Raw genomic sequence first — 25,455 nt, 5'->3', positions numbered from 1 at the left:
TATATATATATATATATATATATATATATATATATATATATATTACTGGAGAGTCTTAAAAGGCTAAACATGTATTTGTTTGTGGAGCTGAACATTTACCACTTCATTTTCACTTTATTAAGGCGATTCATCAGACAGACAGCTTGATTTATTTCTAAACAATTGACTTTCCCCTAGACATGTCTGTGAAAGCCTAGAAAGAGCCTGCATGTGTGTGTGTGTGTGTGTGTGAGTGTGTATGGCCTCTCTCAGGATCTTGGAATGTGGTAGCTGAGCCGGTCAGCAGGCGAACGATTAACAAGGACTCGTTTGTTAAGAGGAGCTGGACAGATCAGGAGCTTGCGTGAAACAATGACGTAGATTGGGCCAAACCCACTCCTTGACAAAACAATGCCTTTGCCCCTCACCGCTTAAACTAGGCCTTTTCCCTTAGCGCCCCTTTCCGAGAGGGATTATGCTGTGGGTTTGACTCAGCCTACAGTGGACAGTCATGAGACTTGGTGCTCATGTCTCACGAGACGCAGAATTATTTGTGAAGGCGAACAAACGTTCAGCTTTACTCAAAGCAATCCAACCCACACTGTCACTGTTCATTATTGAATAAGAAGTGAGAGTGAGGAATGAGTGAAACCGCTCACCTCCAGTAAACCATCCTCTGGAAGGTCAGTGCAGTGGACGGCGTTTTGCACTTTGTTTTTGCCATAGAGTGCTCGTAAAGTGTTGGGTCGTAGATGCTTTGCAATTTCCTGTAATTGAACATAAAAACAATAGTACAATGGCATGATGATAGAACACTGATGGTCTGCAGTGAAAACAATGGGATAAACTCAGAGCGTGTTTAGAAAAGACCTTGCCAGCCCTGTACTGTGTTTCCTTTACATTGCAATAAAGCCTGGGATAGAGCTGAGACAATGGTGCACACGTGAGGATTACTCAAGCCCATCAACTCTGAAGATTCAGGTTACTTCTTGTTTGCTGTAGATTTCTTGAAGCTTGTTCATACAACTATGAAGCGGATGCTACTTCCTTCAAACTTACATCCATTCACAACGACAAAAATCACAGTCAAATTGCTCAATAGCTGACAAATATTTAAAGGGGACATAAGTTAATTCAGCGCTTGTGCACATTAATTCTTTTTTTTGTTGTTGTGTGGATTGCCTAAGTCAGTAAACAAGGGATAAAAAAAATGACAATAATGGGTTATATTTAGTCACATTTAGTTTATGTAGATAATGATGTATGATTTGTTTTAATTTGTTCTTGGAAAAAAAGATTAAGATTGGACAAATTTATATTAATCAGATTTTCTGTACCATGTTCAATATTTCAACGTAAATGGCCAGAGAATCTGATAACAGTAATAGTAATACATTTTCATCATAAGGCTACTCCTTGTTTTGAAATAACCTGAAACCTTCCACTTTGCTGTTGCTTTTGTCAGTTTGCTGCTCATTGATTGACACATGCACAAAAAACGTTTGGTGTTTTGTTGTACCTATTGCAAAAAAATTAAATAAAATAAAACAAGGGATAATACGAGCTGTTCTGATTTTGTGCTGCTCTTACTTAAGAATGCAGGGACGTTACAATTATACCATAATATTACAATTATGGCCCAACCTCCAGTATAATTGCATCACCAGTCACAGCACCAGACCCATGAGCAACGCTGGTGTTAAGCTGTGTGAAACAGACCTGACTAGAGTGGACGCATGAGAAAACAGAGCCAAAACAAGAAGAGAGAAATGAGAAAAACAGGGAACAGTGAAAAACAAGCTGAGAAGAAAGACAACAGCGGCCAATGAGCTTCTGTCTGCATTGCTTAATGCAGCTTCTTCCCAATGTGTGAGAGCTCTGGGTGGTTCAATGTCATTTAAAGGCAACATCTACAATTGTAGGGAAATGCTGCTTTTTTTGCTGGCTTGTTTAAAGTGGAATGTCTTTTAAAGTGGAATGGTATATGGTTTGTACATGGCTGAATTTTATTTATTTATTTTTTATATACACGTGCTAAAATTAGAATATCATGAAAAAGTTTATTTATTTCAGTAATTCCATTCAAAATGTTAAACTTGTATATAATGCTCATTCATAACACACAGACTGATATATTTCAAGTGTTTATTTCTTTTATTTTGATGATTATAACTGACAACTAATGAAAACCCCAAATTCAGTCTCTCAGAAAATTAGAATATTACTCAATACATTACAGAAAAAAAGGATTTTTAGAAATGCTGGCCAACAGAAAAGTATGAGCATGTACAGCACTCAATACTTAGTTGGGGCTCCTTTTCCCTGAATTACTGCAGCAATGTGGTGTGGAATGGAGTTGATCAGTCTTTGGCACTGCTCAGGTGTTATGAGAGCCCAGGTTGCTCTGATAGTGGCCTTCAGCTCTTCTGCATTGTTGGGTCTGGTGTATTGCATCTTCCTCTTCACAATACCCCATAGATTTTCTATAGGGTTAAGGTCAGACGAGTTTGCTGGCCAATTAAGAACAGGGATACCATGGTCCTTAAACCAGGTACTGGTGGCTTAGGCACTGTGTGCAGATGCCAAGTGCTGTTGGAAAATTAAATCTGCATCTCCATAAAGTTGGTCAGCAGCAGGAAGCATGAAGTGCTCTAAAACTTCATGGTAGACAGCTGCTTTGACCTTGAACCTCAGAAAACACAGTGGACCAACACCAGCAGATGACATGGCACCCAAACAATCACTGACTGTGAAAACTTTACACTGGACCTCAAGCAAAGTGGATTCTGTGCCTCTCCTCCTCTGCCTTTACGCAGGAAATGCTAAATTTACTTTCATCAGAGAACATAACTTTGGACCACTCAGCAGCAGCCCAGTCCTTTTTGTCTTTAGCCCAGCTGAGACACTTCTGTCGCTGTCTCTTGTTCAAGAGTGGTTTGACACAAGAAATGCGACAGCTGAAACCCATGTCTTGCATACGTCTGTGCGTGGTGGTTCTTGAAGCACTGACTCCAGCTGCCGTCCAGTCTTTGTGAATCTTCCCCACAATTTTGAATGGGTTTTGTTTCACAATCCTCTCCAGGGTGTGGTTATCCCTATCGCTTGGACACTTTTTTCTACCACATATTTTCCTTCCCTTCGCCTCTCTATTAATGTGCTTGGACACAGAGTTCTGTGAACAGCCAGCTTCTTTAGCAATGACCTTTTGTGTCGTGCCCTGCTTGTGTAAGGTGTCAATGGTCTTTTGGACAACTGTCAAGTCAGCAGTCGTCTCCATGATTGTGTAGCCTACAGAAATAGACTGAGAGACCATTTAAAGGCCTTTGCAGGTGTTTTGAGTTAATGAGCTGATTAGAGTGTGGCACCAGGTGTCAACATTGAACCTTTTTACAAAATTCTAAATTTCTAAGATATTGAATTTGGGGTTTTCATTAGTTGTCAGTTATAATCATCAAATCAAAAGAAATAAACACTTGAAATATATCAGTCTGTGTGTAATGAATGAGTATTGTATAATAATGAGTACAAAAATGTAGCCGGTGAAGTTGCAAAACCCAGTCAATAATAGGAACTCAAGGCTTAGGAAACCACAGCAATGGCGGCGGTAATGTTAGACGATGTTTACCCATTGTGTATTCATGTTTTGTTTTTGGGATTTTTGGGATCCTTTTGAACAAGGCTCCATTCCCCAATAAAATACCAGTTCCACGTACTAGGTAGCAGATTTGGCAAGTGGAAAAGCAAAAAGACTGAGTCGAACTACCATGCAGTGCAAAAGTGCCAAGTCTCCTGTAGTGTGAAGTTTACAAATCACATCTCTGTAATGAGGGATGTGACAAATGTAACACTCCCCAGACTTCAGATAAGCACTGGTTCAACCAATTCTGCCACTGTGAAACCAGTGGTTAACCAAAGTCCCTCTGTCCTGTTAGAAGCACCAGACTGACACAGAGCACAATGCTCAACATTCTGAGCATGCTGTAATGCAGGGGGAGAAAGAAAAAAAAAGAGAGAGGGAAAAAAAACCTCATCATGGTCACAAACACATTATTTTAAACTGCATCTAGCCTGTCTCATTAAAAGAGAGAAAAAACAGTATAACTCGAATAGTAAACTGACCAAGAGTGTTTATTATCAAGAAATTCCCTAAGGCTGTGCTGGACAGTGCTCATAAAACTTATATATACAATCATTATTAGAACCTGTTTTGTTCTGTTCTGCTTCTACTGACAAATAATATTGAATAGAAGTAGAAACCAGAGTGGACAGAAATGTAGCATTTGTTCAATTTTATAATTGTTTTGAAACACTATAAAGAACCTGTCAAATGACATGCATTAATGTTTTTGTTATCTATCAACACCTTAATCGATATTGTTGTAAGACACTAATACTGGACACTCACTGGAAGGCAGTGGCCCATATGCTGAGGCTTTTCTTACTACTTTTGTAAAAAGAACTGCCATTTCGATGCCCTTTCTGTAGAATGCTAAACTAATTCCAGGTCTTGACTTTAATTCGAGCTCGCATGTGTTTTTCATTCGAAGCTCAGTTTGCTAACAAGCTGAGGCCAGAATGGAACATGATGAAATGAAACGTTCCCAAGGACACAGGCCATCGGCTCTACTGTCCTCCACTAAGCTCCTCTATGAGGAAACGTGATCCGGCTCCTCTCTTACCACCACTCTTAGGGTGGGGAGGGGTCAGCCAAATGTAAATAAGCCTGAAACAAACTGGGGAAAAAGAAGCTTTCCTAAGTCACCTCCGTATTTCACAGTCTCCATTTTGGCTTTATCTCAAACATTCACAACATCTCAAGAGCTTGTGGGGCTCTGGAGACCTCACACAAAACCAAAACATTATAAGTTTAAGGGAGTTTTATGGGTAAGAATGACCACACATGCACTGAAGGAAAGTTATTACTGTGAATTACTGTTTAAGACAAAATAAGCTCCTAGTCCATTAAAACACATAGTTTACCATCTGAGGGAGTGCAGTGACCCACTGTTACTAGCCATTACATTCCTCTTCTCACTAGACTAGGAAAAACAGGCACATATCTCAAGGCCACACCCGTGTAATGCTCCCCCTTCTCTCCACTTATTTTGATCATAGAATCTGCTTCAGTCATTATTGTTTCACCTGGGACTGAGTGTTGCAGTAAATGACGGATCTTTATGTATCAGCGACCCTTTCAACCTCATGTTAGCCATGTCATTGGTCTTCTGTCAGAAAGGGAAAAGCATGAATAAATATATCTATTTAATTTGCAATAGCAACTAAAACATGGACAAGGGTCTATGCAAAATATTTTAAATTGCGAGCACACATCCTTTATCATTATACAGATAGGGATGCAAATAAATCTGATTAATTTAATAAAGCTGCTTTAATATTGTCAAATACAATACTGTGCCGATATTAGAAAGCCTCCATACATTCATTTTTATTTATTGTCCAAACAGATATTAAATACAACGTGTTTGTTTTTCGTTGTCAGAAAAATATTTTTTTGAAAAGAAACTTTCTTTAAAACTTTCAAGAAACTTGCTTTTAAAGAAACCCCAAGAAGGAAGTTTTGGAGTTGAAAAAAAAAAACACCTGTGGACTTTTTAGATCTGAAGCAAATTTATAGATTAATTTTGTCTCACCTCTCAAAGCTAAAAGCTTCTGACTGGAAGCTGAATAAACGAAGAATGAAGGGCGAACAGTAATGTTCTCAAGATTCTATCAGCTTAAATATGAGAGAACTCCATACAAACACAAATGTATGAGCACACAGTTGCCACAGCTGCTGACGCAGATACAAATTGGGGGAATTGTAGAGGGGTGAAAAAAAATATTCAGCCAAAAATCATCTCTCTCTCTCTCTATAATTGCATTACTCACAAGTGACCAGCCAGTGAGCTTAATTTCATACTAATGAGTCCCGCTGTGCTACCAACAATGTTCATACGCCGTCTACAGGCTTAAAATCAGGCTAGACAGGCACCTTTACTCTGTTTGAGAACACCTATTCAGTCTGTACTGTCACATGATTATAAAATTAAAAACGCTATTACATTGTATGATTGAATATGTCTCAATGTATATCAATGCACAAACTGCGTATTTTCAATGTTTACATGTCTGAATGAGAACAATTAAAGGCTGCACCAGATCTAAGCTCTGCTGTTGTGAGATTAAATCTATGCTGCAGCTTGTGTTCAGTGCGTCACAGTCAGACAGACGCATTCAGAACAATTACACACCGCTTCCCCCTTTGGTGTCCATTACAGTCCTAATAGATAGAACGTCAATACAGACGACATATGACGTCACACAGCTACACAGGTTAGGGTAGCACAAATCAGATGCAATTTGATCCAATGTTCTCTTTCAATGACACAGTGACATCTTTCCTATGTGGCGGCTATTGAAACGAAAACCAAGGAATACAGAGAGTAAATATGGAATGAAACTCTGAGACAGGTCGACTGTTCTGCTGTACTTCTTCTGAGGTTTGAGAGGAGAAAAACATCAGTTGTTTACTAGTCAAAACACTTTAAGAATGTCAATCCAGGCATGGCTGTAATTCTATTTTCAAAAACAGCTTAAGCATTTAATATGACATGAATGCATGTTGGGCACTTGGAGTTTGAAGTGCTGAAAAGCCCATTATAGTCTGCTCCCTTTGACAGACAATGCTGCCTGTGTGCCTACTCTGTAAAAATAGCTGCTTAGGTGACGCTGCATTACTTCATAACTCACTGACATCAGTGTCTGGCTTCACACTCCCTCCAACTTCAGAGTCTCTCACTTCAAGGCTATTAGCTGATATGCAAATTTAATTAGTTAACATGGAGCTCAGACATAAACTGTTTCAGAACACTGTGATATGATTACACTTAAAACACATTTGCTGAGTCGTTTATTTAAAGACAAATATAAATCATTGGAAATTTGGATTCTGTGTATCTATGTAAGAGAGGGGGAGTGCTTATGCAACAAGCTTTATGGTACTCTGGATCATTTAATGCTTAGACCTATCCCCTCATACAAATATGTAGTTATATAGCTTTAAGAAGAATGTAGGTACTGATTTACAAACTTAGATTCGATGAGAAAATATCATAAAGCAATTATACACAGTAATATTTTGATTTTAGTTTTTAATCTCAGGATGATGTTCAGACAAAGTGGTGCAGAGACAACATTAACAATAGCGCATACAAAACTACACAAAGGCAGGTTGCTCTCACTGCACAAAAAATGCCCGGTAAAGTTCAGCTGTCACGTGGCTCATTTCTGCTCGCAGTGCTCTGATTTAACAAGGCCTTAATTAAGCCAGGGATGAGTTTCCTCAGAGAACACTGCTATGGTAACCACAGGTCCTCAGCCTGATCTTACCAGCCAAAGCCATATGGGATGCAACAGAAGAGCACTCTGCGATTACAATTCAGGTCTGATTGATTTGATCAACCATTTGGTTTACATGGGCGAATGGTGTTAGGGGGCTATTTGTTGCCCTGTAACACAGATCCAAATACGTCAATTAAAAACTGAGGTTCGGCTGTCAGATGGGCTATTTACTTACATTACAGAGATGTTCGGAAATATGAAACCTGGTCAAAAACATTCTGCAGTTAGGCACTGAAATCCATCTTCTTATGCTGTTAGTTATACATAAATACTTCTAGTACATTGATATATTTGAAGAAAGAGTCTTTCATGCTGATTTTACAGAGATCAAAGAATAATGTGGAAAAATGACCATCTTATGCTAATTATAAACATGAAATTCACCTTTCTGCACAATTGACAACCACTACATATTTCATTTTCAGAAGAGTGAAAAAGAACCTACAGGTGGGATGTATCTATATTTTTTCATACATCTGGAAATATTAACATGGTATATGGTATTACTCTGGGGAGTGGGCAGGAATGGGGGGGGGGTGCACTGTGTGGCTGCACTGAGTCTCATATCTGTGAGCACAAGTCGATTGAAGGGTTTTCTGAGTTTTTACACTGTGCAGTTTAGCTCAGCACAGCCCGACAGTACACACAGACACGTGTTGATGATAAAAACCTGTTTGTGAGAGAGCAAATTACAGCAAATGGTGTTGAAGGAAACGGGTGCTTCTGTTTCCTCCCACATTGGCGAATCAAAGTGTCCGTAGGTGTGAGTGCGTGAGTGAATGTGTGAATGTGTTTCGCCCTGTGAAGACTGGCCCTCCTCCACTGACACTGAATGACATGAAATCTGTCAAAAATCTTAGTCCTAATGTCATTCAAGTTGGTATTATAAAAATGTTCAGTAGTCCTAAGGCAAAAAACTGCTTCTGAATCTGACTTACATGGCCATTTGAGTTAAAAGAAAGGTCAGACGCTAAAATTCAACCAGCTAGTTGCCTAACAACCAGGACCTTTTCAAAGATCCCAGAGTGGAAAACACAGGCATTTCTGACTGCTCTTACTGTCTCCTGTTTTGGCAAGATGTGATCAGATTTCCAGTGAGGGTTATTAGAGCTGTGGAAGATACTGACCTATACTATGACATGGCTGCATGACTCTTAGCTTTGCTACACACTTTATGATAGATCATGAGACATAGGCCTAGTCTCATGTCTGAGATGAGCCACACAGGATCCACCAAGGTTTGCTGCTTGAAGAAATAAATATATTATCATAACCCTATTTATGTAGATCTGCACAATGTTTTGCTAATAACATTTTACACTGTATGTTCATTTGACCTTAAGATCAACAAGGGATGATGTTTTTTTCATTGTGGCAACCTGGTGAATGTCAAAATGATCTTCAAACTGTATTAAATGAGGGGGAAGAACCTTATCATATTATATTTTATCATAACCGGTGTTACCAAGGCAACAATTTCACAACTACAAAATAATAAACCTTCAAACACAACATATACCATCAACAAAAATTGCAGTAGGTTTGGACCAATTTGAAGCTACTAGTGTATCATTCTGTAAAGTCCCATAGCTTAATTATTACAGGCAAGATGTACTGTAAGCTCTTTTGTTTGAGTTTTCACACATGCAGCCAGTGATCCAGTCAGTTAACCGAGAAATGGCCAGTTGAACTTTGTCATCTGATACAATCTGCAAGCACAGTGCATTATTCATGATGTCCAGCAACACAAGACTGTAACTACAGCTGAGGATTGGACCTATGGGAGCACTTGTTCAAACGCAAAAATGTTCCCTTTTCTTTGCTGTGTCTCAGAACATTTAGAAATGTGTCACAATTCTCACAATACAATTTTGCTCCTGCATTTGAAATCAGTGAAGTAGATAATGCCTCAGCAGGTGTGGTGTGTTAGTCAGCAGAGACATGCATGTCGAGGAGCCATGTAGACAGTAGCAAGAGAATGCTTTTGCTCTGAGGCAGATAATTTCTAAGAAATTATTTAAAACCTTTCTAAGCTGCAATGAATTAAATTATACCAGTTGTAATCTATAGAATCTTAATAGATATGAATATCTTAAGTGATGTTACCCTATATCCAACCCATAAAACCTGTTGAAGTTGATGTATTTATTTTATTTTAGCAACTGCATAACTACACAGTTTTCATAAATTTGACATGTTCTAACTGAACAAAGGAGACCTTAACATATTAATATACAGCTGATCTTCAGACTCTTTGTAGAGGTTTGCGTTCATTTTTTAATTAAAACTCTACCCCACTGAATCAAACAAAGCTAAGAATTCTCTGAATTGTGAACACACCTAAAACAAAAAAAAAGTTCGGCACTAAATGCTGATCTATGTTCTCTCTCAAAGCAAGGACAAGGACAACCCAAAATACTACAGATAGGACAAAACTAAAAAATGTGCACATTATATATACTCATTACATTTTCTCAAGCAACTACAAGTCACCATATGGGGAAAAACAGTCACGCTTGTAGGTTTTGAAACTGATTTTAAATTGATATTTATAATGTCACAAGAAACTTTATAATTAAGTAAACAAACAAACAAAATCAGAAAAAAAGTCTGAGAAAAAAACCCTCAAAGAGATAAAAAGAGAAGGTAACATATCAGCCTAAGAATCTACCACAGTTTAAACTTTCATTCATTCATCATCTTCAACTGCTTTTTCCTGGTCAGGGCAGTAGCGGGTCCAGAGCCAACCTTAAATCACCAGGTGCATCACCAATTCCCTCAATTTACTCACAATCAATGTAAACTTAGATTAAATTATGTAGTTAGTCACTACTGAGCTCACATCAATTCACATTATGTCATGGTGTATAAACGGTTAACAGTGACTAAACTGAAACACAGATTTTTCTTTGGCACAAACATTACAAAACATTTTGTGGAAAATTCAAGCTTGGAACTACTAGTTCGTCCTGACACAGTTCTTCCTTTCAAGGCACTGTTGTGGTACATTACAATATTTAACCACTAAAATATAGATGGAGCCAATTTTTGTTCTGAGTACAATATTGTAGAAGATGTACTGCCAGAAATATTTCAAAGTAGCCTGGTTTAACCTCAGAATGGACCACATACTCTTAAACTTGCGGTTGTATTCTCAAGAAACTGGATCAAGTTACTTGGTAAGAATGATGGCTCCACATCCATATGACAAGAGGAAAAAAAAAAGAGAGTGTGCGGATTCAGGAATGGTTCTTATTATCTAGATTAGTCTAGGCAGTGAGAAATGCTCCCCTTGGAACTTCCCTTGTGTAATTAGGCAAATTATAGTAGGTCAAGAAGATTTTCCACATAGAATTTGATTTGTGTTAGACAAAAATTAATTTGAATGGAAATTGTATTGAATTAAAAACATTCACTTTGTGCAAGATATTTGATATATATTTTTGTTTATAGCATAAATATATGGAACATTCTATCATCCCATCATTGAAGTACAGAATGATTTATTTTCAGTTATCCAAAAGGTTCTTGCTTAAAACACAAAAGTGTTTTGAGGAAGCGGCATGTTCTTGTGTTCTAAGAAAGAGTTAACCTTACACAGCAATTCCCTATAGAAATCCCATAGATTAATGAAGTGTTATGATCATCACGTGGCGCCTGAGTGTCTCCAGTAACTCCTGGGACAAAGGGCAAGAGCACAGAGCAGCAGGAGCAGTGTAGGTTTGCATGAGGACACTCGGCTAAGGCGTGGTGAGTGAGCCATGCTGAAGCTGGAAGTCTGCCATGAGAACTGACCGTCCTTATTCTGACATAGGTCTCCCATGATAGTTTCCATGAGCTATAGGTCATAAAACTGTTAATCTGAGTGTCAAGTCAATGACCTTTACATCACTTTGGGACAATACCAACAATAATTGACTTATTGGCTATAGCATTACAAATGGCATATATATATATATATATATATATATATATATATATATATATATATATATATATATATTAAAACTGCAAGTTCATGCATAGCCCTAATACAAAATAAAAAACAGTTCACAAAGCAGCAATCATAATGTGTGTGTGTGTGAAAAGTGTATATCAGATTTAGGAGCTCACTGCTGAAATGAAAGAAAAACACATTCACCTTCACACTGTTTCTCTTTCTTTCTTTCTTTCTTTTATTTTTTAAATTTTTATTAAATTTTCCTAATCATTCTCACAGTCAAGAGGATATCTCCCAAAAAATCATATTGCTTTGTCCCACATTATAGTCCATTTAAGCTGCTAACTTCATCCCGTCTTTATTTAGGGGATCAATGTCTCCAACAGTCCATCTCAGATTTTGGCTGGGCTCTGAGCATATTATTCTCTGCCTAAGGCATTCCAGTAACATATTACAAATAAAACACATTCACCTGGCTCCAACTATAGCTACTTGATTTAATATAACCCCCCCCCCCCAACATTGTCAATATATTTTAAAAATCCATGTAGAATATGTTTGATGATATTTTTCATCATTATACCTGCATTTTTTTCTTACATACCAAAAACATTATAGAATAGTCATTATTTGTTATTTATTTTGATGCTTGCCGATCACAACCTTGGATGTCACATTTTATGTTACTGTCTTTAAAAACAACATGTGTAAATCTTATGATTCAATGCCTTCAGTTGTGCCTCATTCAAAAACAGTCTGAGCTGAAACAGGCTTTATACCTTCATTGTGAGTGGGACAAAATATCTGTAGGCTAAATAATTGGACACCCAAATCGTAAATAAGATGGTTATCAAGTCAGTTGTCAATCATAAAAACTCATTTGAAACAGTCTGTTCCTTATCAGGGGCCATTTTATATCATTATAACACATTTTTAAAGTCCTTTTTCCCCCCACAAAACATGAGACAGTTACATACAAATTATTATACTTACAATTTATTTTTTCAATTTAAAAAAGTGTTTAAATATTTAGGTATAGATATCCCAGACAAATAACAAAACTGGATATGCATCTTTGAGAAATTTGCACACTTAACTAATGAGGGTCCTGTTCATTGCCTTTTGCAAACGAATCAGTTCAAATACAATTTGTAAAACTGAACATTATGCAGGTTAGAACAAGCTAAATTTAATGGACCCATGATCAATATACTTATCTGATGTAGACAACTTTCATGGACGAGTGACCATAGCCTTAGAGGTTGTGCAGCTCCAAAAAGGCCTACCTTTATCCTATTTCTGATCAAAGGGTTTTCTTTAGGACTTACAGAAATAGTGTAATGCAGAGCAGATTCAGAATGATAAACTAAAGTTCATTTTAATTGGTTTTATTCTTTGTGAGCCCATCACTAATATAAATGTATTAGTTAAATATATTTAATAGTACAGCATATGTCTACATTTTTTTTTAAACTTCTGCTCATCACAGTGGCACTATGTAAATTGTGATTTTGCAGATTTCCATGGCTACCTAGAAAGAGCACGTTTTTATGCAAAGCTCAGATTCGTGTGAATGTAAGAGATCAGGATTCAGTAGCATGCATGGGTCTATTCAAATATGCAGTGAACTGGAAGCATAGATGAATCTGACGAAATTTTTTCATGAGAACTTCTCTGTGTTTACCCTGATGCTCACCATTTAACATAAAATATAAACCCAACCAAGTACATAGCTAAGAACTTAATAACACTGTAGGTTGTTTATACTATAACAAAGAGTCAAACATAACATTAATATAGTGCCACTGTTAACCATTGTTACAGTAATCCAGACGGAGACAGAGGGAGTGAGAGACCGATAATGGGCGACAGAGGCTCAGAGAAGGAAATGCAAAGAGCATCTAATAGAATTTAAAAGAACTTCAGAGCGATGAGAAAGGGAGAGGCATAAATTAGCAATGCTGATCTCCAGGCTGTGAGAGAGTGTTCTCTATCTCTCACTGCAGTTTTACATGGTGGGGGGACGAGGGGGATGGTCATTCTACTGAGAATTGCAGCGCTCCTTCCGGGGGCCATGCTTAAACAATTGAGTTTGACCTTGTAGAGGTCACACCGGGAGGCTATCTTTACACAGCATATGAAAAGCAGAACTAAACGAGTACGGAATTAATTAAAAACTAGGGTTGGTTTCCTCTCTTAAAAAAAATAAACAAATAAATTAAATAAACACTTGCGCAAGGTGAATATTCAGTGACTCATTCAGTCATTTCATAAGAACCTTCATACCAAAAGGGAGATTTTGTGTGTCTGTCTCCTTGGAAACTGAATGACACCAGCACAGCTCTGTGCTCAGGAGGAAAGAAATGGCTTAAAGGACACTTACTGTGAAAAACACAAAAGCTCATCTAACAACTACAATACTTCAGTCATACGAGTAATCTGTTGTTGTGCAGCTTTTAAACTACTTGTAAGCCTTGTTGTTATGTAGGACTTACAATAATTTGACAGTGTAACAGGTTATTGTATAATATGTATAAGACAATTATTACAATTTAAAATGAGAAACATAATGGATTACACTAACAATTCTCTTCTAGGTCCCAGTTTCTCTGATCCTCAGCTCTAATCATAAATCTCTTTCAAGGGATCCGAAAGCTTGGCTCTTAAATTTGTTATATAAACATTATACGCAAAACATATATACGTACAGATTCATATTAATGCTAATTAATGCACACTTATTAGATCCTAGTAGTATGTGAGAGCTAACTGTAATTCACCTGTTTTTAATTGATTCTATTTTAAATATGAGGCATGTTACAAGCATACTAACATTTTCTGTTGCAATTGGTGCAGTAATTTCTTCGGAAAGAAGAAGTGCACAGAGTTGCTGCTATTGTCAATTTTTAAAATATGACTGAAATACACTGACTATTGCTCAACTCTCTAAGCTGAAGCTGGAGTAAAGGAAGTTGTATTTGAAGAAGCTGCTCAAAACCTTAAAACATACACACTTACAAATAGGCAAATAGGTGTAACACATTCTCATGAGATTGGTGCTTTAAGTAACAGCAAGATTAATTCTACACTTTGATTCATCAAGCACAAGACTTAAAAATTCATTGGTCGGTAAATCTGCACAACCGCATGATTTCCTCAAACTCAATAACACAGACCATAAGAAAGTGGAAAATGTTTAATCTATTTCCGCTAACGCATGCATTTTGAATATTTGTGAGTGAACTAAAGGCAAAAACTGTGTGAGAAGAAGCAAAAACAAAAAAATACAGAACTGTCTGCATTCAAACTCAACAGACCGTCACAGCATGTGCAATCATTGTCTGAATGGACAACACTACACATTCCAGTGCACCAAAAGGAAGTCAGTTCATTCCAAATATGCTAGGTGTACCATATAAAAAGGGGCATTATGAAATAAATAACCCCTGACAATGTGCGAAAAGAAATATTTGAAAAACAATTAAATAATGAGTTGTAGTTCAAAAGCACATCTCATTATTTAAACAAGATGCACTACCCACTTTATAAACATTCAGAGAGATTGAACAGAGGAACAGGTGAAGCATGTGGACCAAGTTCACTGATTTATAGATTATACCAAATCTATATCCAAAGTCTCAGCTCACTGTTATCCAATTGTACTGGAAACATTGTAGCTGCACAGCACCTGCACTAAGGAAATTTTTGCTAACATTCAAAACAGGCAGAAAGAAGGCCAACAAGAGCCAGTCTACTGCAGCAGTCTTTTTTACAAGATTAAGCTGGCCAAGTGACAAAGAGTGCATAATCTTACAGAGAATATGAAACCATGTGGCAGTGTATGTTTCAGCAAGATAATACAAAGCAGACTTCAGTGAACACAACCCTTGAAATACATGCAGCTGCAGGTATTTAAAGTGCTGTAAGGTAAAAAGGTAGAGGTAAATGAGTTCAAACTACTCCCACCACCAAATTATCTACTTAATTAAACCAAGCCAATACTGCTTTGATTTGACCTGTTTAAAAGACTGGACAAAGCAGCTATTCTGAACCAACTTGCTGTATACCATCAGCAAAACTTTCATTTCTGTTTTTTTGTTGTTGCTTTCATTTAGTTATTCTTTTAAAAATATTTTTAAAAGGAATCTAAAAATGCCATCTGCCCCTTACAACATGTTGCCATTTTATGACGAATGAACTAATAAGCATGGTCCAAAAGCTGTTCAAATTTTGGAGTTGCAATATTTTGTTAAGACATAATATATAATGAAATAGAAATAATGTATATTAATGAAAATATTAGAAATGGCAGCATTCATCACTGGATATGAAAAGATACTTCTGCCTTTCCCTGAGAAAACTTATCAAATGATATTTGGTTTGAGAAAATTTTACTTTGCATCTCAAATGACATTTAAAAAAAATGTTTTATACTTTTTAATACAAAAAAAAAATAAAATAAAACAAACAAAAAACAAAATGGTTTCATAGGATTACTGAAGTGTCATTTCTTCACTCACCGGGTCAGCAGGGCCACAAAATGCCCGGAACTCTCTGGGTGCGTCAATGTGGTGAATCTCCAGGGCCATGCAGGGACCAGAACACAGCTCTGCCACCATACTCTGCAGAACAAGCAGTCGAGAGTTAACAGATCCTATTCGCTCAACCCACCACTATGGGCTACTGAAAGAGCCTATTATGTGAATAAACCTTGGAAAGACACTGGAGACCCTGGAAGGCTTTAGTAAGGCTAAGGTTTCCACTCTATCTCCAAATAAATATATAAATTAAAGTAAATAAGAAGCAATAATCACAGCTATTGTTCAGACTTCCAGCTGTTCAGAGTGGAGTTGGTTCATTCTTCAGTATACCAGCTAATATAAATGTCCCACCTCAGAACCTGTGACCTATCTAGTGACTGCTGAAAACACTGCAACATGGACCAAACGTCACTTTATACATGCCTGTTTCATCAAACACTAACAAACAAGTGGCTTTAAGTTTTTAAACAGAAACATTCTTTGGTTACTTTTTCAATGAGGAATACCTAAAGCCACTGAACAAAAAAAGTCAAATGTAAACACTGACAGACAAAAGAAAAATGTTTTAACGACCAAAGCCCAATCACAAACCAATGAACAGAGCTCAAAAAACAATAGAGGAACAAGCTCCCAGTAACTTTAGAAAAAAAAAGTCCCTTTATATCCTTTTATAAGACATAAGGGTTTAAAAAAATCGTTCAATAATCGTACTCATGGTAAAATGTTCAATTAATTTTGATACTGATTCATGCTCATATCGCCCAGCAGTATTTATAAGTAGTATTTATAAGACAATTGGTTATGAACTATCATTTCACGATATTAACTATAAATTGATAAAAATATTTACAGTCACTTCAAATAATGCAAATAATGTAAAAACACAATTTATTTACAGTGTGTGTCGGGTGCTGTTTTGCATTTTGCCTCAGCAGTTAGACAAAAAAAATATAGAAAAACATGGAGACACTGCTGGCTTTATTATGGCTGCATAATTGTAAGAGCAATGTTTTGGAAAAACAGTGACATAAACATGTCTCATTCATAGCACGAGTCTCAATGTGCTGAAAGGTGTAAAAGCCATTTATTGCTCTGATGAGAGCAGGACTGAAAAGCCTTTTTTTTCAGAAAAGCCTAATTACCCATCACAAACAACTGCATAAACAACAATTTTGACACAATAACTTTAAAATATCTGTATTTGGCTCCTAGTTTTTATTTAATAAGTGATACTTTTGTTGTTAATAAAGTTATTACAATTATATTAACAACAACCTACTTCAGTCTGTAAATATTCACATATGCTATTTTATAATAAATAATACATTTTACAAAAAAAAAAAAAAAACACGTGGCACGGAGGTTGTGGGTTCGAGTCCAGCTCTGGGTGACTGTTTGTGATGAGTTTGGTGTGTTCTCCCTGTGTCTGCGTGGGTTTCCTCCGGGTGCTCCGGTTTTTCTCCCACTGTCCAAAAACACACGTTGGTAGATGGAATGGTGACTCAAAAGTGTCCATAGGAGTGAGTGAATGTGTATCGCCCAGTGAAGGACTAGCACCCCCTCCAGGGTGTGTTCCCGCCTTGCGTCCAATGATTCAGAGTAGGCTCTGGACACATCGTGACCCTGAACTGGATAAGTGGTTACAGATAATGAATGAATGAATGAAAAAAAAATATACAAGATTGAGATTGAAGAGCTAAAGCTAATAATGAAGCAGAAGGTTTGAGTGAACTGCTGAAGTGTGTCCCAAATGAGAAAGACATAGTAATGTTACTAATTTGCCTTTACTACTTTGTCTTGCAATTTACGTCCAAAGCCCAATCATGAACCAATGAACAGAGCTCAAAAGAACAACAGAGGAACAAGCTCCCAGCAACTTCAGAAAAAAATATCCCTTTATATCCTTTTATACTGGAGCATACTGGAGTCACTGAACTATGAGGGTAAAAAAAAGTGATGAAATGTACAATTAATTGTGATATTGATTCATGCTCATATCGCCCAGCAGTATTTATAAGTATTATTTATAAGACAATTGGTTATGAACTAACATTTCATGATATTAACTATAAATTGATAAAAATATTTACAGTCATTTCAAATAATGCAAATAATATAAAAACACAATGTTTTTACAGTGTGTGTCAGGTGCTGTTTTGCATTTTGCCTCAGTAGTTAAAAAAAAAAAGAAAAACATGGAGACACTGCTGGCTTTATTATGGCTGCATAGTAGTAAGAGCAATGTTTTGGAAAAACAGTGACATAAACATGTCTCATTCATAGCACGAGTCTCAATGTGCTGAAAGGTGTAAAAGCCATTTATTGCTCTGATGAGAGCAAGACTGTTTTCAGAAAAGCCTAATTACCCATCACCAACAACTGCATAAACAACAATGTTGACACAATAACTTTAAAATATCTGTATTTTGCGCCTACATTTTATTTAATAAGTGATACTTTTGTTGTTAATAATGTTATTAAAATTATATTAACAACTACCTACTTCAGTCTGTAAATATTCACATATGCTATTTTATAATAAATAATACATTTCCAAAAAAACAAAAAAAAAAAAAAAACACGTGGCACGGAGGTTGTGGGTTCGAGTCCCGCTACGGGTGATTGTCTGAGATGAGTTTGGTGTGTACTCCCTGTGTCTGCGTGGGTTTCCTCCGGGTGCTCCGGTTTCCTCCCACTGTCCAAAAACACACGTTGGTAGATGGAATGGCAACTTAAAAGTGGCCATAGGTGTGAGTGTGTGAGTGAATGTGTATCGCCCAGTGAAGGACTGGCGCCACCCTCCAGGGTGTATTCCCGCCTTGCGTCCAATGATTCCGGGTAGGCTCCGGACACACCGTGACCCTGAACTGGATAAGCGGTTACAGATAATGAATGAAAAAAAAAAACACAAGTTTGAGATTGAAGATTGAAGACTTAAAGCTTATAATGAAGCAGAAGGTTTGAGTGAACTGCTTAAGTGTGTCCCAAATGAGAAAGACGTAGTAATATTACTAATTTGTCTTGCAATTTATTCCACTTGCGGCTCATTTAAAAAATAAACCTAGTATTTGTGACATCACAAAACAATGAATTCATAGCTTTAGTTTCCTTAAGAAGAGCAGACAGGCTGAGGAGTGTGTGATACATTTTAAACTTAAACTGTATACTCCACTCTTTAAAAAGTGAAGAAAATCCACTTCACTGAAAACTGTAGTCTAACACAGCATGACAAATTCGAGGAGTATAGTGTTTAGTTCTTTTGCTTTGAGGGTAAAATCACTAACAAGCATTACTATAAAAACAAACTATAAATTATACAAATGTCTTTTGATTCCAGTGGAGGTCTAATTAAGGGTGGCTGAATAGGAAAACACCATGTAGCATTTTATCTTAAAAGTACAGCTTCAAAATCATTGTTATGCTTCACTGAGACGTAATAGGGATAATAGAACGCCAGTTATTGGTACTCTGGGCTTGGCAATGCAGTAACGGCACTATGTAACTTATGGAGAAGGCCAGGAATCCACCACCCCACTCCCCATTGATTTCTAGACAGTGCTGTAAAAGTGAACTATATCCTGCCACAGGAGCAATAATACCAAATCTTACTTTGTGTTCTTTTATAAGCTCTCTCAGGCTTTTTCGCCATAATGAAATGACATAATTGAATCAGTGTCATTTGGATATTGTATAATAGTATAATTGTACTTATTATGGAGAAACAACGATCGGAGATCTGCAAAATATGCAGTCTCCTTCACACAGAGCAGAACCTGTCTCACAAAGCTGAGATATCCTTTGTAGTTTTGTCAACAGTCAAGGAATTAGGTGAAAACAAAGTAGCTTTATTATTTTAAGATCAATATATGATCTGCTAGTGTCTGCTGTGGTAGATTTAATCACCCAGAAATGGGTATACATATCAGATACATTATCAAACTAACACTTGCTCCCACCAGACTAAAGACTAATGTTTGCATTTCTCAGTTCTGGCAGCTGCCATCTAATGCACCTTTTTTCCTGGTTTAATAATAAACACATGTAGTGCATGAACAGGGAGTGACAGCCATGGAGCAAATATATCTAATACCAGGCAGGGATTAAATGTAATCATGTACTATATGTTCCCTTTAACAGTGAATCTGAATAAAATGTTGTGCAGTTCATGGTTAGGCTTAACATAACTGGCCACAGGGATTTACAGCACATAATATCATCTGTACAAATGTAAATGCATATCATTTAGTCAAAGAAATGTGCAGTCCTGAAAAAAGGTGTGTGTACATGTGACACAACACACAAATATAAAAATACTACTGTAGTTACAGGCATGCCACCCCAGTGTGCAAGAAAGCACAAGGCAATCAGTATGGTGATGAGAGAGTTTTCATGGCAATGGACTAGGTACTGTACACTGAACGATAAACCTAGGCCTCAATTACCCAGGGCTGAATATGACTTATTCATAAAGCGAAAGGTGTGTGAATATGAGTTGTCTGAAATTAATTACAGTAAGAACAAAAACACTTTAAAAATCTTTCTAATAATTATGAATGTTAGGTTCCACACAAAATAAATGACATTTTCAAAACATGCACAGCAGTTCAATACCACATTCTCTTTAAATACTCCATTTTGTGAAAGTGCTTTTTCATAAACTTCTACTTTACTAAATCTAAAAAAAGAAGGTTATTGCTCAATACTCACTGTGTACTCAGTGACAACCCCTTTGTAGACTTCTAAAAATTCTTCCGCATTTGCACGGTCCAGGCTGAACTGTAAGGAGAATCAAAGTAATAGAATAAAATAAATATGCCATGCAAATACAAAAATAAAATGAATTAGAACATAACATTAAATGTTAAATTGCTATGAAAACATGGACACTGGATACAGTAGGGTCTCAGGGACTATAATATAGGTTTATTCTCCTCAGATGTGTAAAATATTAAACAAACAATGCAAAAAATATGTACATTTCAATAGTGTTTAATACTTTGACAGGGCAAAAAACATAGGAGAAAGTCATCCATCAAATTATAGGACAATATAAAAGATTTTGGCACCAAATTCACTGGCAGTGAAAATCAGAACTCTCCCTTTAAAGTTGGCCTGTTTCAATACGCACAAAACTTATGCCAAGGCCACAGTGTACAGTTACCTGTGCCAAACATGTTCTCAGTATTTTGTTAGCAACCTATTGAATTATGCACCCACTACATAAATTAATAATGATGACTACTGTAGGAACAAACCATCCATCGACTGGTTCTGGCTCAGGGCAGCCACTGTACACAATGTCCAGGAAAATCATGTGACAGCATTACAGCTAAATAATTGGCTAGGGAGGGTCTTAGCAAAGAAATGTAAGACTTTGTCACTGATTGCCCGGTTAGGAGCAAGGTCACGTTAGAGCATAAAAAAATGTAACCAAGTGTACCTGTCAGTCATGTGAGATCAGCCTCTCTTAAAAGAAAGCCCATAGTTTTGCAGAGTTCAGTATTTGAGCAGGGTCTACCACGTCTTAACTATAGTGACATTATGTAATGTAAAAATACTACATAGAGAATATTACGCTTGATCCCCTAGAAACCATTCACTGCTTTAAAAAGACTAGCCACAGAAACATGGAAAAAAACAACACCTATTTAGATCTGACTTCACTTACCATCTGCAAGGCAGAAATATCAAATCCAGCTTCTGTGATGGAGTTCAGAATCCTTCCAGTTAGAGCTGTAAATACAATGCAATGACAGTTTAAAATCTGCAAACCACATAGAACTATTTACATAAAAAAATTAATGCAAATTATGCAAATGAATATAAGTATCTAAGCATCCACAATGACAATAGTAAGCTAAAGACGTAACATTCTTCATCTTTTGTCTCCAGAAGGATAGATGCTCCATACAAGAACACAATGCCCTTTTTCTTCTCCTGACTGTGTAATACACTACACACCGCAGTGCTTAAGGCTATTCTGAGCCAATCTGTTACATGTATACTCATTTGGATTCTCTGGGACCTGTGAGGAAGATATGAGTCATCAGGAGCATCAGGGGGAAAAAAGTCCCAAGGCTCTGGATGCAATCACACTAAGCCTTATGCACCGTGTCGTACCTGTCACCATCAGCAGGATTCCCTTCAGACGTGACCAAGACTGAGCCTCTAGTCCAGGCAATATTTTTCTGTGCCCTCTAATAACAGATACCAAAGCTGACATGTAGTCAGGTACATTAAAACCCAACTGCATTATGAGATCAGGCACAGTGATCTGATTTTCATTGTGAGTCAGAGAATGAGGTGCCTGTGTACTGGGTTACCGAAGAGTATGTGGTATGAGGTAAGAGCGAGCACAACAAGGAATGATGATCAGCAAGGTCAATAAAGGATTAAACATTACAATGAGATGAGCCTGCATTTCCTTCCTGCTGACCACAACCGAAAGGTGTTTAATACATCCTTAAACTTAGAATGACACTTTTATGTTTTCTCAAAAGATATCCATGTGTCATGTCGGATAAACAAGTTGTAATTCTTGGAGGAGACTTTGTGTTGGCCTTGACAGGTGAAGAAGAATTACTGTTTTTCTTTTTTTTCTTTTTTTTTAATTTCTGCATAATTTAACCTGCGAGATATCAACAAAATTATGCAGAGTATTTTAAAGAGTAGTTTGAATAGAGAGATGCACTCTAGAGGCCTAGGGTAAAAACCCACAAAAGTTACAGTTAAACGTGTGAATTTGCAAAGTCTCATCTGGAACCAGCACACAGCAAATATATTCAAATTTTCAACCTGGTACCGTGTTCAATCAGACTAAAATGTGCCATTTAGGCCAATAAACTATAGTACTCTTCCTTGAATTTCTATCTGAAATCTGGAACCAGAAAGACTACAAAAATACAAAGGCCAGTGTGAAAATAAGGAATAAATATTAATCAAGTCTTGAAGATTTTGAGTGGGAAAAAAAATTCACATTACGAGAATAGTCCAGGACTAGCCCCATTCACGTTCTGGAAAAAAAAAGAAAACAATTTGAGCCTTTGCTACATAAGGGTACATGCAGAGCACAAACAGTTCCTAGCATAGAGCCGCTGTCCTTTCCGTCTTCAAGCACAGGCATGCTGGCATAATAGCATGTATTTATCAGCAGCATATTAGTGTGTAAGTACAGCTCTGACGGAGCAGCAGGGCTCAAATGACAGCACATGGCTGCTGAATAGAGTCTGGGCAAACTATCTAAACACACAGACCAACCTTACAGCACACCTATAGCAGAAAAGAGTTTATCCTCTCAGGTAATAAAAAAAAATCCAAATCATCTAACATCAAACTTCTGAAACTTTCCCCTCATTCACTAGAGTTGCAGTACAGTCCAAAGAGAGTCTAAGGCCAGGTGAAGGACACCTTCAACACATCCTCCATGTTCTCCCTCAGCATCAACACTGAGCTTGAGGTCCCAGTCACATCAGGAGCTTCCAGACGCAACCAGGCTGTTGCTAGGCAATGGTGTTGTGGCTGCCTAGCAACACATTTCTCTATTCTGGTCACGAGCCTGCGCTTTCATTGGCTGAGGTTTTTTCTTCAGCTAAGTCAAGCATGGTTGGTCATGGCTAAGATCTTGTACATGATCTTCTGTAATGACATTACGTACATTACAAAAGCTATAAAATAGATCATTTCTACTGATCATCTAGATCATCCTGAAGGACGCAAGTTAAACCTTCGTTCTACAGGTCAATCCTTGCACACAGCACTGAGCTCAAGGACATTATATGAATAGCTGTGTCCTATGGATAGTTTAGTTCCACTGGGTGAATATACAGTTGAGGTTATACTTCTACTGGCTGCTCCTGCCCAGATAGATTTTGATCCATAAGGAGACGCTCATAAGACAGATTAATGAACAATGCTCAAAAGTAAAATGATATTGATGACTGCATTAAAAATATGTACACAACCTCCAAAATGGTTTAAATATCCACCTAGGCGTCAAGGGTTTATCTATTAAAATACTATTATGATTTTGCCCTAGTGAAAGTGTAGTTTGTCTCAGGATGAGGCCTTTGGGTGAATATATTATTAGTCGTTTATCATAACATGCCCTTTCCTTGCATGCATTTACATGAGCCATAAAGTCTATACCCTCCCGCAAAGACATATTGTAGAAATATTCCCCTATGGCAATACTACTTCTTCATTGCTTTCTCTTTGGAAGGCTGAATTAATTAAATCAATCCTTAAACATTTATATGAGCTTGCGGTACTAAATCAAATACGAGACATTTTTAACATGCTGTTCTAATTGCTTGTTATGCAATGTGATGACACAATGACTTTACAGAAAGAGATTAGTAGCCTGACTAAATAAGAAGGACTAACAGCAGTTGAAGGATCATATTATATGTATGAACAATACTCTGCTGAGGATTACCTAACACAAAAGAAATCCAACAATACAAGGGTACCTGCCACACATGACCAACCAACAGAATTACTAGGATGACTATGAACTAATCTCTCAAATTACTTCCGTTATACCTGTTCGCTTGGCAGGGACTATTGTTTTTGGCTATTTTACGCCTCTCTGGTCCCAGACCTGCTGGGCTCTGGAGTCAAAAAATAATACAGACAACAATCCACTCTGAATCACTAGCCCTCAGCATCCAAGCAGGCAGGACACACTCCCACCGGAGGTCTGAAATGTTAGCGTGTGTGTATGTGTGTGTGCTGTGTGCATACGCTCACAGTGGGTCTCTGGAGGTATCTGCCAACCTAGTGACTCATAGAAGATCAGCACATTGCAAGCAGGTGAAAAGTCCTTGACTAAAATCTCGAACACAACAGGGCTCTCAATACAACTTCACAAGACAGGAGACAAAGCCTGATCTGAGGTGGGGGGGGGCTCCAACACATATCTTAGATTCAAGTGACTGACGGCTGAATATGACTTTTTTTTCTTAAATGTTAACAGTTAAGCAACTGTTTTAGGTGTCTATCCAACTGAGTGACAGAAACATCAATCCAGGAAGGCAAAGGGTCACAGACAGCTTCATTTAAACCATGTTATGTGGGCAGCATTCCCAAACAGCTTAATATAGCTACCCAACTCTTGTCTAATCCTTATCTAAGGACTTTTTTTTTTAATTACAGATATTTTGTTCATATGGCAAATTAAATTTGATACAAAGCAATGCAAATGACTGTGAAAAACATGCGTACCATATATGGAGTTTTTGGATAATTGAATACTGCATTACATTACACCCCTATTGAACAAAGGAATTGAAAAAGCACAAGGAACTGCTCCACAAGAGGTGGTGCTTCTCACATAGTCACTCACGTTTAACAACTGCTTGTCAAAGGGGTTCTGTTCTGTGCTTCTCAAAGACACACTGTGTCTTTGTTACTGCATTTATTTGTGATATATTTTTTATTTGCAGAAAATAACCAAGCTGAGTTTATTTAAAAGCAATCAAGTGTGGCTCCATGGAAGATTAATCAAATAATAAATAAATCACTCAATTAATTAATAAAATTTGTAAAGAATGCTGCAAAAAATTTAAAACATCTATGAAGAAATAATGAGATGTG

General features: G+C 37.2%; 1 protein-coding gene across 3 annotated transcripts in view; it reads right to left on the bottom strand.

Annotated features, from left to right (window-relative positions):
* nme7 (NME/NM23 family member 7) overlaps positions 1-25,455 on the bottom strand; it is a 51,788-nt gene that overhangs the window by 12,653 nt on the left and 13,680 nt on the right. Inside the window, exons 8-11 of one of the 3 annotated variants that reach the window (XM_066665586.1) lie at positions 21,530-21,594; positions 20,569-20,637; positions 15,841-15,942; positions 639-746 (exon numbers count right to left, since the gene is read on the bottom strand). In XM_066665586.1, the coding sequence (XP_066521683.1) occupies positions 639-746; positions 15,841-15,942; positions 20,569-20,637; positions 21,530-21,594 (344 nt within the window). Of the gene's footprint in view, positions 1-51; positions 747-15,840; positions 15,943-20,568; positions 20,638-21,529; positions 21,595-25,455 lie in introns of those variants that run through there. The other 2 variants (XM_066665585.1, XM_066665587.1) reach the window with 2 other exon arrangements.

The sequence above is a fragment of the Hoplias malabaricus genome, chromosome 3, assembly GCF_029633855.1.
Source record: "Hoplias malabaricus isolate fHopMal1 chromosome 3, fHopMal1.hap1, whole genome shotgun sequence".
Taxonomy (NCBI): Eukaryota; Metazoa; Chordata; class Actinopteri; order Characiformes; family Erythrinidae; genus Hoplias; species Hoplias malabaricus.
Note: the sequence above shows the minus strand (reverse complement) of the source record. Positions and strands in the feature narration are given on the sequence as shown.